The following is a 16256-nucleotide window of genomic DNA, read 5'->3' as shown; positions in this document are numbered from 1 at the left end:
TCGACTCTGCTCTTGGCTGTAGTTTCATGGTGGTCATTCATTTGAGTGGACAGCTGGATAGTAGTCATGCTCAAATGAAAGGCTGTGCTGAAGTTCAATATAAATGGTATATGATATGACTGCTTCCACAGGTGGCCCTGCAAGTCACAGGATAGGATATCCCTGTGGCACAACTAGAATATGACGTGCTGAGCGGCTACACAGGGCAGGTCCTGCACTGAGTGATATTGGAGTAGGTGTGGACTTGTCTGCCTTAACTGTACTGTAAGTTGCTACTCTTGCTACTTCTATTATTCATATTCCACTTTTCATTGTCATATTTATTATAATGTGGAACATATCACTATTTTACAATACCACTATGCCACATTAGTCTTTCCAGTGTTTATTTCACTGATCAATTACAAAGCTATGCTGAAGAACATTAATCCAGTGGTAGTGATAAATGGAACTTAATTTGTAAGAAGACTCCTGTCTCCCCCCTACTGCTCATCCACTCTTGTAAGTGGACAACTGAGAAAACATTCTCTGGAGCGAAAAGAATTTTCAAGTAGACAGAATTTTAAATCATTTAAAATTTTTTTAAAGCTGCAAATAAGGAGACGAGGTGATCGGAGATGGAGCTGAGGCTCAGAATGGACAAAGTGAGTAAATAAATAACCCATGTCCTTGCCAAAAGAACCATACTGGTATTTGCCTTAATGGATTTAAGGAAACCATGAAAAAAATAAATCAAGATTGCCATAAAGCAATTTGAACCCTGGCCTTCCTGAAGGTGAAACGATTGTCTTGATTACTGTGGCACCTTGCTCAGTGTTATCCATCAAATCATTAAAATCACTCAGTAAGTGGTTAAATCAAATTAAATTGTCAATATTCTTGAAGTGCATAAGCAATAAATGTGGTGTGACAACAAAAGGAGAGGTGCTTTCGGGGCCTGAGTAGGGTAAGCAGATGAAAAATAGAAAATTTTCACTATCTTAAAATGCATATCACACTAAATGGTCTACAATAGCACTTAGGATGCAGATAATGGACTGTAGCAACACTGTGACTATCTTATATGTAAAACTGCTATAGCAAGAAGAAACACAATTTATGGAACATGGTACTTTATAGAGCAACACGTAAGATAAAATGAAGTGCAGGCTGTGCATAGCACTGAACACACTGACTGGAAAATAGTGATACACGTAACAGAATAGCCAAGGACTCATTTGCAATTGTTTAAATACTACCGGTTTTTTGGCAGTTCAACAGAGCACACCAGGGGGCCGACCCAGATGGTCCCCATAAGTGAGCCTGTGAACTGTAGGATGCACAATCTCTGAAACTGCACATGTCATGAGTGAAGGTATACCAAAAATAAACTATATCAATTAAAAGAAATAACAACTCTATGTAAAAAAATCTTTATTCTATTTCCAGTGTGAAACTTAGTGTGTATTTATATTCATGTGGTGTACTAAGATGATAAATATCTATCATACGCAATGGATTTTGAGACATGAAATCATATATAATAGGAATGAACACAACATTTTGTTTTCAGTGTCTACTTTTATTTGAAACTGATCTCAGATAAATTTGTTACTTGAGTGTCTCTTGATTACAAAAGCATTCTTTTGAATTTGGGTAACAACAACCACAATAAAAAATTAACACATGCAGTTTGATAACATCTTCCTGTCAAAACGTGACATGCCAATTTATTCTCCACATGATAAAAACTTGTATGGAAAATTTCTCCTAAAATTGACTGTACATAACCATTTATCATGGAATAACAACACAATGTTACACAACACTTGTTTTGACAATATTTATTTTTTTCTTGATTTTGCAGGTTACATAAACACAACAAAAATTTAACAAATTATAGTTCAGAAAGCTTGAAAACATGAAATTTACATTGACTCAAACCAGCATATGTAGGAAAAAATAAAGTAACTCCTTAAATTAAAAAAATGATTATCGCCAATGCAAAAAATAACATGCAAGTTATCCATTAAAAAAGATTTTTTTTCTAGACCAACAGTCTTTTAATATATCATTAATACTTTCATTATTGTGTTTATTGAGCCTAAAATATCGAAGCCTATATTAAAAATCAATGGAAATGTTATTGAAGGCACTCTTCACACTATGGCAGTGTTCTATAAGGCAGGTGTGGATCTACATATACAACCAGAAGAGTAAAAAAATGGAGGCTGCTTTATAACCCAAAAATTCCTCACTTTTATTACAACTGAAATACTTAATTGGTATCTTGTCTTGCTAATAATGATCTTATTACGTGGCTAGACATTGCAGTGTGTATCGAAGAAACACATTACAGCTCTTCTGGGAAACTGGAGTAGATTAAATACCTACTTCATTTGCCGCTTCAATTCCCTAAAGCATGTAGTACCTAATACTTCGAACTAGAGTCCTGGAAGTTACAGTAATCGTAAAATACGCACTAGTAAAATGACAAGGTCAGTGCCAGTTTCGGTAAATTCCTATGACATTACTTTAATAGCTCCTATATGATGAAAAAACTATCAATAAATCACTTCCAGCATTGATAAAAACATGAGCAAAAATTGTAATTTATTCCAGATACAATAAAACATTATACCAAATGCTAACAATGGGCCAGTCCACAGCTGGATTTCTAAAAAAACACTTGTTCAACAACAAATAGCACTGTGAAAAGTAATTCCTTTCAGTCTTGCACAACACTGCTAGTAACTGTACGTATTGCTGTATTGTAATTGTAAGTATTGCTTATTGCTCTAGCAAGTATACAATAATATTCTAAACCCAGTGCTGATATCCAACTCCCAGATCAAAAATTTCATGAACACTTTTAAGCTGTGTTTTACTTTTGACTCTATAATGTGTGTCATCCACTAGAGGATTCTGAGTGACAGTAAAAACAAAACATGTGAATTCAATGTTTGATAAGAAAGGACAGAAAACAAAATCATTCTGCACTTTCACAAAGAGATACAGAATTGTAAAACTGAAGCTTTTACCAACACTCAATAATCTCATTATTAAAGTATCATTATACTTTTTTAGAAGACGTACTTATATGATCAACTATTTCCTATGCAAAAAAATCAAGAACAAGAAGCCCAATTGACAATTTAATGTCACAGAATAAAACTAACTAAAATCAGTGGAAGTAGCCATTTTATTTTGGCAGCTTTACTGTGTCATGTAAAAAAAAGTCAATTAGGAGAACATCAGATCTGGAAATGTATAAATATTTTAATAAAACTGCCATCCCTTCCATATCAATTGACTACCAGGGAGTACTATTATCAACTATGGGAAAAAATGACCAATTTAATTGCCCATACAATACAATAATAACAAGTAATTTATATCTACAGCTGCCAAACATTAAAATTGTGATAATCAAATAAATAACTACGTCAGCAATGTGAAAATGGCCCAATCTTTTACCCCACTCTCAGACATTTCTTATGAGCACTGTATCATTAGTCTTTTATGTTTGAAAACTTAGTATAATAGTTCTGTTAAATAAGAACTACAAGAGAAATGATATAATACATATCACATGACATGTCTCACAATATGTTCTAAATGCTAGCAGATTCCCTAAGTGCCATCACAGACTGAACAATTTTATTGCAGAATCCCTTTGCCAGTTTGAGGTTGTCCAAAACAGAAAAAAGGACACCTCACTCTATGTTTACAACTACTCTGCTTCACATATAACACACAACAGTTCAGATAAAAAGAAAATTCAGGTATACTCAGACATGGAGGGAAAAGCTATTGGCTGATATCATTCTGACCAGCAAATATCTGATTATACAAAAAGAAGTTGTCCAAATAAAAATGTACTGGAATGCTCACAGAAATAACAGTTCATTATTTCAACGATATGAATTACCTTTCTTAGCAATGTTCTAAGGCAATCTCTTCAGTATCACAACCACAAAATTGTGCAAGGCACTATGCAAGCTTGTAGTCACTCAGTGGATTAAACTCACGTTGATGTGTGGAGTTAAATGCCTCCACATATCCCCAAGAATCCATGGCTTGCTTGCAGTGTCGTTGTATAGCACGCACTTCCAGAAATGAAAGATCTTGACGCCAATGGAATGGAGCTGATTTCGAATTACGATATGTGCTGGAAACTCCACCAACATCCACTTTTGTATGTGTATCAAGGAACTTTTGAACATTTGGGTGGAAGTCCAGTCCAAAAAACTGGAACAGTTCTTTCACACTTCTGTAAGGTGTCACTGATAGGTCTTCATATCTCACAACCCTGCAGAACAAAGATTTAAGTATTATAAGTCTTCAAAAGTGTTCACAATTAAATTTACACAGTAATTTTGATAGCTGTTGGTAATCAATAGGCTGTTACTGATTTGCCACTCTTTTTAAGGAACTGCAGTCTTACCGGGCCTAAGTAACGAAATATAACATACATAAATTCCCCCCCCCCCCTCTCTCTCTCTCTCTCTCTCTCTCTCTCTCCCCCCCCCCTTTTTTTTGCCCTGAATGATTGTCCCTCTCAACCTAACTCTCTCTCTCTCACACATTTTGTACCAGTTAGGCACCACAGCATGAATGACGTCTCCATTCCCTCAAATGCTATTCTTTGCTTTAAAAGCTGAGAAGCTGAGACATTCCTCAGTCATGGTCATCTTTAACAGTATACTTTTTTTTCTTACCTGTACCATCTGGATTTTAGTTTTGGTACTGAAATTTAAAAAAATGAAAGGGTCAAAAACCAATAAGATTCACAAGTGGGTAGTACTCATTAGAAATAAGTACAATTTCAAAATTGATTTTTTAAGCGAGTCCAAATACTGAAGTTCTGGAGATACAGTGAATGATCAAAAGAGGAACAGTTATTGTGTTCAGAAGATTGTTGTTCATTTTCACTGATCTTCACTTTTTCACACTTTACTGTTAAGTGTAAAAAGTTGCTACTAAATAATATGCACATTGAATCCAACAATTTTCTGATCACCATCTTAACAATCAGGTAAAATGGAAATATTACTATTAAAACAGTACAGGTACTATTACAGTTCCACTTTGTACCTTTATTTTAGTTGCAAATTTTTCTTCCCCTTAGCTTTGTAAAGCTGTACAACATGCCGAGTTATACAAAAATATGTTATTCTGAACCTGATTTCATATTCTTCAATAAGAATGAAAATAAAAATCTTGAATGCTGGTGCTCTACAGCTTTTAGATATTTGTTAAATAACATCTTCGAAACATCATGAGAGGCACTTAAATTGTTTATTAATCAAACCAGTACTTGGGTGTATAACCCAACTTCAGTGATATCTGATACAGAGGAACAAACAACTGCATGTACTTCAATTTATACAAAATAACAACTTTATACATTATAGCAGAAACATAAGTCTACTTACATTATGTATCTCTATAGCAAAGAGCCTGCTGTAATTCCTTATGTTGTTCAGCTATGCATAAAGAAAGCAAACAACCATGTGCATACCTAGAACCCGATTAAAACCATGTCTGTGTCAATATGATAGGATATGAAATCCATTCTACCTCATAGTACACATGTTGACGTGTACGTTACTGTTGCCAAACCTTAGGCAGTGACAAGTCTTCATCACATCTGACATAACTTTCATGTAGTGTAAACATGGAACTGACATGTCAAAGAGTCTATATTACATGTCTTTTGTTATTTCTAAGAACATATAATATAGATTCTTCTGGCCTGAGATGCTGGAGTAGGCAGTCGTGTGTGCATGAGGTGTGCTTAGTTGTGTGTGTGTGTGTGTGTGTGTGTGTGTGTGTGTGTGTGTGTGTGAATGGCGTGTATGTGTGAATGGTGTGTGTGTATGTCTCTCTCTTTTACTGAAGAAGGCTGTGGCTAAAAGGTATGTGAGTGTCTTTTAATTGTGCCTGTCTGTAATTTGATGTGTCTTTTTTACAGTAAGTAGCAATCTGTCTTTCTCTACACTGTTGATGTGTCAGTTATATATTCCTTATGTTGTTCAGTTGGATGTGCATACAGAAAGAAAACAACCATGTGGATACCTAGAACTTAATTAAAACCATGTCCACGTTGGTATGATAGGACATGAAATCCATTCTGCCTCACTGTAGATATGTTGTCGTGTACATTACTGCAGTCAGATCTTAGGCAGTGGCAAGTCTCTAACAGTTATGTCAGATGTGATCAAGAATCGTCACTGCCTAAGATTTGAGAGCAGTAACATATATGACAATCTGCATACTGTGAGGTAGGATGGACTGGGATATACTACCATATTAATGTAGACATAGTAGTAATTGGGATCTAGGTACCACATTGTAGTTTACTTTCTAGATGCACATCGAGCTAAATATCACACAAGTCACTGATACATAATGTGATTTATGTTTCTCCTATTATGTATACGGTTGTCACGTTGTAGAAATTGATGTACATACAGCTGATTATTTTTTGTTTGTAATTTCTGCTACCAGTCACTTTTTTATTTTTTGTTTTATGTTTAATCTAACATGATGCAATGTGTTTTGAACATGTACTGTTCATCTTCAGGTGTTTATACATACATACATACATACATACAGAGAAATGTTACTTAAAAATAAACTGTCTTAAACTAGATTAACCTACAACAAGTTTGTTTAAAGCAACATTCAATTTTAAGTAACATTTCTCTGAATTTATCTAAGTATAAATGACTGAAGATGAACAGAAAATGTTGGAAACACATTGTATTATGCCAAATTAAACAAAAAATAAAAAAGTGACTGGTAGCAGAAATTACAAATAAATAATTATCCCACACAGTCATGGTTCACTCACAAATGTAGCCATTATCGGTGAAAATAATTACATACAGCTGTTTATTCCTCTGTATCAGATGCTACTGGTGGTGGGTTATACACCTGAATACTGGTTTGGCCAATACACAATTTAAGTGCAGTGAATGGTGTTTAGAAGAGGTCCTTTAACAAATGGGAACATGACTAATACTAAAATTATAACAATGTAAGAAAGTGGAACTTATATAATCCATTTTTAATGGTTGTAATGCTCCATATGAGTCTGAAATGGAGTAGGAAGTTTCTTCACAGATAAACTGTTTAGTTAGTAAAGTAGTTGTTTAGTTACATATTCCATAGATCATCTGAATGAGTATATGCAGCAGCACTGTTGTTAAGCAAGTATTTTTGGCTAAGTATGTTACCCTTGAACACATGTTACAAGGTTCCAAATAAAATTTCTCTGTGGAACACAGTGCTCTTAACAAATCAAAAAACTTTAAAAGCAAATTTCTTTCAATTTGTAGTAGACTATTTACAATAAATTTTAGAAAGTTCAGGTTTGTGGAGGATAGGGAAGGAAATCAGCTACATTATTTTCAATGGAATCATCCCATCATTTGCCATATATGATTTAGGAAAATCACAGACAAAAAAAATCTAGGTGGCTGGATGGGCATTGTTACCTCTGAGATGCATTGTTTAATACTGTTGATGTGAGACTGATGCTAATAATTAAAAGAGTTGTTCATTTTTTCATTTACACATTTTTTAATTGCTAAAATTATGAACAAAGACGAAAGACAGTAGTTGTACTGTTTGTAGTCTCATGCACTGAAAACAAATCTGAATTCCATATGGGCATGTTGTTCAGACTTGGATAAAATACGTCAAATAAATTTAATTTATATTGTATTCCTGCAGAACAGAAACTTAGTGACAGACTTGCTAATTTAGTTTATTTACTTATCCTTAGAGCATAAGGCCTTCTCTCGCATCTGAAAAAGCATTGTATATATTTTCTAACCAAGCATTCAGGTGTTTTTTCTACTTCTAAATGTTGTGATATATTTTCGGTGCCTACAGTGTCACGTCTTTCAGTGTCACGTCTTTCAGTGTCACACAAATTTTTATTTTTAAAGGGGACCACTTAAGACTATTTCCATGGGTTCGCCCCTCAAATTCCTCCCTCGTATCACAAAATTGTAGTCTGATGTAGTACAAACTGAAAAAATAAATTCCTTTTAAAGCACAGTTTCATATATAATTTATATTCAAAACCTTACACCTGTGTCACAGAACAAATCCTACATCGAGAATACTTTACACCAGTTTAAGGGAAGAAATGCTTCCGATAATTATTACAGTATTTAAAGAACATCAAAATATGAACAGGCTGAAATTAACAAAGAGTACATGAGACTATGTTAATCAATTCAACTGTAAAAAGCTAAGGAGCATATTATTAGCAAAATGAGAAATATGCTAAAGTGAAATGCCAAAATGAGCACTTCTCAATTGGGAGTAAACCAAAACAATCAGAATGGCTGAAAGAGAGCACATTAACATGAGCCATAAACGAATAAGAGCTAAGCAACTAAGCAAATAAGAGAATACGCAAAAATGAGATGCCAACAAAATGAGAGCTGGCCGAACTCCGTCGGCACTTATATACAGTTGCGCTCGCGGCGGCACCTCGCAGCCCGTACCCAACACGTGCCTGCGATCGCAATGCACTCTTAGCGCTCGTGGTGGCTTCTAGCGGCCCATACGCAAGTTGTGCGATTGCTGTCGCAGGTCGACCCTTAATCTATGATGTTAAAATGTGTCTATTGACAGTACCTGGAATTTTGCCTCAAGAAGGAAAAAACTAGTAAGCCATTCTACCTCCTTGCAATGTTACGGTTTTCTCAAGTAAACTTTCCTTTTGATGAAACAGATAAATAAATTCCTCGTGTGTTGTTTCTTACAAAGAGCTTTAACACTGTAATATTTCAATCTCTGTGGGGGAAAATGTAAGGTGACACTTGTTTCAGTTAAAATACTATTTATGAGTATGAGTGTGCCATTCCCAAATATTCTACTGGAAATATTGTCAATATCAAATGTTCTTCAAATTTTGGAAAGACTTTTATGTTCTTAATTCCAGAAGGTGAAATTTCTAGCTGATTAAATTTTCTGATGACTGTTCTCTCAGGAAACAGCCTTGCTTTTCGTGAGACAACTGACTATCTTTCCTCTGCTCATTCCCTTAATAGTTATTAATAATATCAGTGGTGGAATGAACGAGAGTAAAGGTAACGAATCACCAAGTAGATGTGTTGAGTCGTCAAAGGACACATAAACAGAAATGAAAACTTTGCTACCTTTCAGACAAGTCCTTATAGAGCTAGAGTGTGCATACACACACCTCTATGGCTACAATGTGCTAGCTGAATACTCTGTGCTGGGACTGCAGTTCTGCTGTCCAACTAACTTGGATGAGAGATCATGTCCAGTGGAGTTAGGAGGGGGAGGAGGGAGAAAGGAGGTAGTAAATGGAAGCAAGAGTTGAGGAAGGGTGATAGACAGCTGGGCAGGAGGTAGTAGGTGCACAGGGTAGGAATGCAAGAGACACAGGCAGCAGTTGCATGGGGTATAAATGCAACACAGGCACTGGTGCTGTTGACTTAATGCAGTGCACTATAATGCTGACATGGAGAAGAGGACTGTGGAGGGGAGACAGAGCAGAGGCAGCAGATACTATGGAGATGGGGTGCCCTGTCCCAGAACCCTGTCATCTGTCATCCTGCACCCACACCCTTTTCCCTGCAGTCTCCTCTTTCCAATACACACACACATGATCATCATCATCATCATCATCATCATCATCATCATATCTTGAAATGTCATGGATAAAATATGTATTTAACAACTTGGTACACAACACAGATCTCCACAGAAAGAGGAAAAGACTGTTCCTCTGATTTTGACATATCAACTACAGATTTCACTTAAACTGAACTTTTCCCAACTATTAAAACCAGTTTCAGTGATCTGGTGCTGGTATTTACTTCAATATGAGAAAAAAATTGTCCACAGTGGTAACACCAGTTCCTATCAGATCACTGAAGTTAAGTGTTGCCGGGCTTGTCTAGCACATGCATGGGTGACTGTCCAGGTCTGTTGCCAAACTGGGGAGCACTTAGTCCTTGTGAGAACAACTGAGTAGTTACCCAATTGGAAAGTAGCAGTCTGGTCATGAAAAATGACAATGGCTGGGAAAGTGGTGTTTAGTTTAGTTTATGAAAAACAATTGTGTTGTGCTTCAACAACTTCAGTTATTGGTACCTGGGGTATGGCAAGGCTTAGAGGGTGGAAGATAGTCAGCAAGAGTGTGAGGCAGTTAATGTCATTGTGTACAAAATGAATAATCAAAGAGGATTTGTTTTTTAACAGTCAAAGTGTTCAAACAAGATTCTACTATGATGGTTCAAAATGTTAAATTATTTCCTGAAAGGGAGAATTCAGAATGTTGTCTTGGATGGAGAGTCACTTACAGATACATAAGTAATATCTGGTGTGTTTCAGAGGAGTGCAATACAAATATTGCTGTTGATGTTACACAATAATGAGTTAGTGGAGCATGTTAAGTGTAGTCCAGGCTTTTCTCAGATGATGCAAAGAAAACTCTACCCATAAGAACTGCCATTTATATCAAGATAGATGTAAACAAAATATTAGCTTGGTGTAAAGACTGGCAGTTAGCTCTTAATGTAGAGAAATGCAAAGTCATATATTTTATGAAACATAACTGCATAGTATCATTTGACTATAGGATTAATGGATTACAACAAGACATGTCATACAATAGTTTGGCATAAAAAATGTGTAGAGACAATAACTGGAAGGACCACATAGGCAAATCATAGGAAAAACAATTAGCAGGCTACAGTGCTTTGGTAGCATACTGAGAAATTAAACTTTATTTGTGAAAGAGGTTACATACAAAAAAATTCTATAGCCCATACAGAATACTGCTCAAGTGTACAGAACCAGTATAGTTCAGACTAAGAGGAAACACTGAGCATATGCAAAGATGTGTATTACATAGTTTGTCTTAGAGGCAGAAATGTTGAAAAATGTTAACTGGCTGACACTCTAAGAAAGAAGCTGAAAAACTTAAGAAAAACAGAAAACTTCAAGAACTCTCTTTTGGGTAATAAACAATGAATATTCTTCTGGACCATACTTATTCATCCTGTAGAGATCATGCAGGTAAAATTAGGTAAATAACAGATGAGCCATCCATCCATCTGTAAATAGAAGATGATAAACCCTTAATAAATGGTGCCATTGAGAGTATCCTCAGCCATGTACTTAACACAGACTCACAGAGTACACATGTAGTTACAACAACTATAAAAAGATATCAAATTCTTGCTCACAAGAAGTCAGAATCGGCAGCACGATGAAATTCACCTACTGTGAGCCTTGCCAACAACAAAACTTAAAATACTATCCTAAAATGTCAAAAAGCATGTTGGGAAATCGATCACTATGCACACAATCTATAGAATGTAGCCCATTAAAAAATTACCAATAACTGTTTTGACTATTGTACATAAATGATTCGGTCTTAAAAAATTACCAATAAATTTTACATTTTCAGATGATGCTTTGGTTTGGAACTATTTTTTATCTAAAGTACAGTGTTCTGAAATCCAGACAAATGTTCAAAAAATCAGTACTTGATGGAGAGTGTAGCAACCAGTCTTTAATATAGGCATTTAAAACTCAATGTGCATAAGTAGATGACAATTTCTCATATCATTTGAGCACAGTATCAGCAGTCAGCCAACAAAATAAATTAAATAGAATGACTAGTGAAACTGATATGAGATGGAATGAGAATACAAAACTTTTAGTTGTAATGATACAACTCAGATTCCAAGATGATCTCTACTAAAATTACAAAACTTAATCTAATGTCAGCTGCCTCTTTTATAATCAGCTAGCTGAGTACTGGGTGATGCCTGGGTACATATTTATTTCAATTATATTAGGCCACCTCCTCCTGTCCCCTCTCTCTATCCACCTTCTCCTGCCCCTCTCTTTATTCACCTGCTCCTTCTCCTCTGTCCATCTGCTGCTTCCCCTATGTCCATCTCCGCTTCCCACTTTCTGCCCATCTTTTCCATCTCCCTCTCTATCTATCTCCTCTTACCCCACTCTCAATCCCTCTCCTTTGTTCCTCCCCTCTATATCTGTCCATCTGGTACTCCCTTTCTTTCTTTCCATTTGTTTTTCTCACCTGCCCCTGTCTTATCTGCTCCTCCCACCTCTGTCAACGAGCTCCTTCCCCCTCTGTCCATCTTCTCCCAACGTTCTCTCTCCATCTCCTCCTCCCCCTCTCTCTGTCCATCTCCTCCTCTTTACTTTCTCTGTCCATTTCCTCCTCCCCCTCTCTCTGCCTATTTCCTCCTCTCTCTTCCTCTCCCATTCCATCAGGAGATTGCTGGTACTAGTCCCCACAGTATTTCTTTCCAGACAGCAAGTATTGTGTGTACCATGTTTGGTTAAAATCGATCAAGGGCTTTAGGAGGAGATTTTTACCTATGGCTTTGCCCATATACACATGTCACATATATTTAATGTATTTCATACATATTTGCACAAATATTTCACCTGTATCTCTAGTGAATTTCATCCTGCAGTAATGTTTTCAGACAGCTCAATTTTTATGATGTCAAATCCAGTGAACTATGTGTCATACAATGATATAGTTTTGTATGTACATCCAGTGGTGTACGTGGATACTGTTGGCGAAATTTGCTGCACACAGAGTTAATAGCAAACAACTAAAAAGTTAAAACATAGTGCCTGATGTTGCAGATTTTCACGCATCTCAGTGTTTATGACATCATATTTCCTGAATCATGCATTGTACAGTGATATATTTTTGAAGATGCATTCAGTGGTATATGTGAATACTGTCTGCAAAAAAGTTGTTAATAGAGTGAGTAGTGAAGAAATAATAAAACTAAAGGGTCATGTCCGGTACTGCAGTTTTACTGCACGAATAGAAAAAGCGTAGCAAGCGATAAACTTTTTTCCTTTCACAATTTTGTGGTGGGGGATCAGTGAGAAGAAGTCTCATAAAGCTATGAAATAAGGTGTAAGGTTTGTTGCAACTCATTAACTTCTCTCACTCACAAATACTGCATTAATATGATCTGCCTATTTGCATTTCATGAGCTGTGCTTCTTTTTCACCTCTGCACCCACCCCTTTGAGAGATAGGTGGTTCCTACCATTTACGACAGTTCTTTCCACACACTAAGTGATGCGTGTACCAAGTTTAGTTGAAATCCATCAATTGGTTTAGGAGGTGATACAGAACATACATACATGCATTCACTTCTATAATATGGTTGGTTGGCTGATGTGTTGGTTGATTTGATTGGGAGGGGAGGGGGTGGGTGGGAGGAGACCAGATAGCGAGGTCATTGGTCCCACAATACAAGATAGCAGAAACTAAGGGAGGAATGACACCAACAGCACAGTCCAGTTGATGGGCAAGGAATACAGGCAAACAAAGAGGCAGAAGGAATGTCAGGGCATCAGGAAGAGTAAAGAACAGGAGAGGGCAGAGGTGGGGAGGGAGGACAGCAGGGGTGCCCTAGAGGCACTATGCACAATGTGGCAGCAGTACAGTGAGTGACCGATCTCAATCCCCACACCATACCATCATCGTGACACAACAGGGCCAATACCAGGCAAAGAAGCCAGAAGGAAAGGGGAAACAAAATGGCACAAAAGACCAGACCAGATAAAACTTACTGAAAAGGGGGGAAGCCTGGATGGCATGAAGGCAAAGTTGAAGGACTCCCAAACCAGTGCCAGTGCTAACCAAGTCTGGAAGGAAATTCAGGGACTTAAATATGGGAGGATAAATCACTTTTGCAAAGAAAACCGAGGACAGATGTAACCATACAATGGTCATCCATTAACACCTAGTAGGAGAGCAGGAGGGCATATACAGTGCTAAGCACCAAAAGATGGGAGCAGTCCAGCAAAATACATATCACGGGCTCACAGTTACAAAGGGGGGGGGGGGCCTCATTACAAACTAAAAAACTGTGGGTCAACCAGGTATGACTGGTATGAAGATCGCTGAGAATGATAGATTCTTCCCTGGAAAGGCAGAGGGAAAAACACCACATGGTTGGTGTCCCCTTAATCACATGAAGCCTATTAGTCAGGGTGTTCCCCCCACCCCAAAAGTTGGCTCCCAACTCAGTGGAAGGAATCTGATGTGAAGCTGCAAATCCGCCCTTGGAGGGGCCATGGAGAATGGATTTAGCTGGCTGCTTGCACCAGCCTGATGACTGACAAGCCCATTAGATAGGATACCCACATGGCCAGGAATCCAAAGGGAATCAGCCAAACAAGCAGCACAGTCAAGATTGGCAAGAAAATTGTGGATGGCACAGACGCAGGGATGGTGAAAAAAAACACCAGTCAATAGCCTGAAGACCACTCATCGACCCCATAGATAACAAAACTCGGGTAAGGGAGGACTGTTTAACAAAGCAAAGGGCCTGGTAAATGACCATCAATTCAACAGTGAACACCCCACATGTTGCAGGTGAGAGATAATGTTCCATGCCAACAGAAGATGTGAAGGCATATCCCATGTGATTGGTGAATTTGGAGCCATTGGTGGAAAAAAAGAAAAAAGAAGATGAAGAAGAAGAAGAAGAAGAAGAAGAAGAAGAACAAACAATGAGAAACCACTGGAGTGATGGAGATTTTTGGACCCCAGAAGAAATCTATTTGAATCCGGGGCCAAAGAACTAACCAAGAGTTGGTGTTCAGGAGAGAATGAAGGGGCAAGACAAAGAGGGAAGATGGAAATCACAGCACAGAAAATCAATGTGGAACCCAACCAGTGAACCCATCTGAGGGCGAACAACAGGTGGACGACATGACGTGGCCACGAAAAGAATAGAATAGGAGGGGCGAGTGAGGATAGCAATGGCATAGGAAACAAGGAGCTGGAACAGCTGAACAAAATGGAGTGGAGGGGGGTGGGGATTCCCAGCATCAACCAAAAGTCTATCAACAGGGTTAGCATGAAAGGCACTGCTGGCCAAACAGATACTATGATGGTGGACCAGGTCCAAGAGGAGCAGCGTGAAAGGGGCAGCTGAGCCATAAACTTGAGAACCATAGTCCAGATAGGATGGAACTAAGGCTCAATAAAGGCAGAGAAGAATCGAATGATCCACACACCAAGATGGGTTGGCAAGGAAGCAAGCACATAAGAGCCAGTCTTCAGAAGGCAGATATGGGGCAACCAAGTAAACTTGTTATCAAAAAGAAGAGCCAAGAAATGGACCATGGTCAGACATTGGGCACTGATGTAGAGACCTGGATCAGGGTGAACTGTAGTAAGATTAAAGAAATGCACCATCCATGATTTAAGGGGGGAGAACTGAAAACTGCGTGAGAGAGTCCATGAGGAATCGTACCAGATGGAACCCTGGAGCTGTCCCTCCACAGAAGCCAATGAGTGGGAACTAGCCCACATACAGAAATCATCCACATACAGAGCAGGGGTAGCCACTGGTCTGGCAGAGGCCATGTGTCCATTAACAGTGATGGGGAAAAGAAGGACACTTAACACGGAACCCTGTGGAATGTCATTCTCCAGGGTTTGTGGAGAGCTTAGGACAGTGCCACCATGAACTCAAAAAAACTGGTGGGACAGGAACTGGTAAATAAAAACTGAGAGAGGACCTGGAACACCCCATTCATGGAGTGTAAGTAAGATGTGATGGGGTCAAGCTCTGTCTAGGGTTTACAGAGTTTCAAGAAAACTGCAACAAGATGGAGGTGCTGATAAAATGCCAGCCAAACTGTGGTTTCTAATCAAACTTTGCTCAAACTGATTGACTGGTAACAATTGAGGGACAAGGTATCCTTATCAGGCTTGAAGACAGGAACTACAGTACTGTCCCTCCAGTGAGAGAGAAAAACACCTTGGAACTAAATATGTCTGAACACCCAGAAGAGATATTGTAGTTGTGGAGGACTGAGTTTTAGAAGCAATTGGTAATGGATGAGATTGAGGCCAGGGGCTGAATCGTGGGAAGAGCAGAGGGCCAGAAGAAGTTCCCATTCAGTAAAATGTTCATTGTAAGATTCCATCTGACAAGGGGTGAAACGTAAGTGGGAGGCTTCAGCTTCCGACTTCCGGAGGAGGGAAGCAGCCAGATAGGAGGCTGACGTTGATGCTGTTGCTAAGTGGATTGCAAGATGTCCCATGAGAACTGATGGATCCGTACAAAGGCCACCCAGGAGGGCAAGGCCAGGGATGGAAGATGGCTGCCGGCAACCTCGGAGGGTGTGGAGCATAGCCCATACCCGCGATGAAGGAAAAGAAGAACCTAGGGAGGAGACGGACCATTCCTA

At 38.2% G+C, this 16256-nt stretch overlaps 1 protein-coding gene across 4 annotated transcripts in view; it reads right to left on the bottom strand.

Annotated features, from left to right (window-relative positions):
• Window positions 1-1563: 1563 nt before the first annotated feature.
• Window positions 1564-16256, bottom strand: part of LOC126248434 (carbohydrate sulfotransferase 5-like) — a 335138-nt gene continuing 320445 nt past the window's right edge. For 3 of the 4 annotated variants that reach the window (XM_049949410.1, XM_049949408.1, XM_049949409.1), the window contains one exon: window positions 1565-4291. In XM_049949410.1, coding sequence (XP_049805367.1) covers window positions 3973-4291 — 319 coding nt within the window. In that variant the 3' untranslated portion in view covers window positions 1565-3972. Of the gene's footprint in view, window positions 4292-16256 lie in introns of all 4 variants that reach the window. The other variant, XM_049949411.1, reaches the window with a different exon arrangement.

This window comes from Schistocerca nitens, chromosome 3 (assembly GCF_023898315.1).
Source record: "Schistocerca nitens isolate TAMUIC-IGC-003100 chromosome 3, iqSchNite1.1, whole genome shotgun sequence".
NCBI classification, from domain to species: domain Eukaryota; kingdom Metazoa; phylum Arthropoda; class Insecta; order Orthoptera; family Acrididae; genus Schistocerca; species Schistocerca nitens.
The sequence above is the reverse complement of the archived record's forward strand: the minus strand, read 5'-3'. Positions and strand labels throughout refer to the sequence as shown.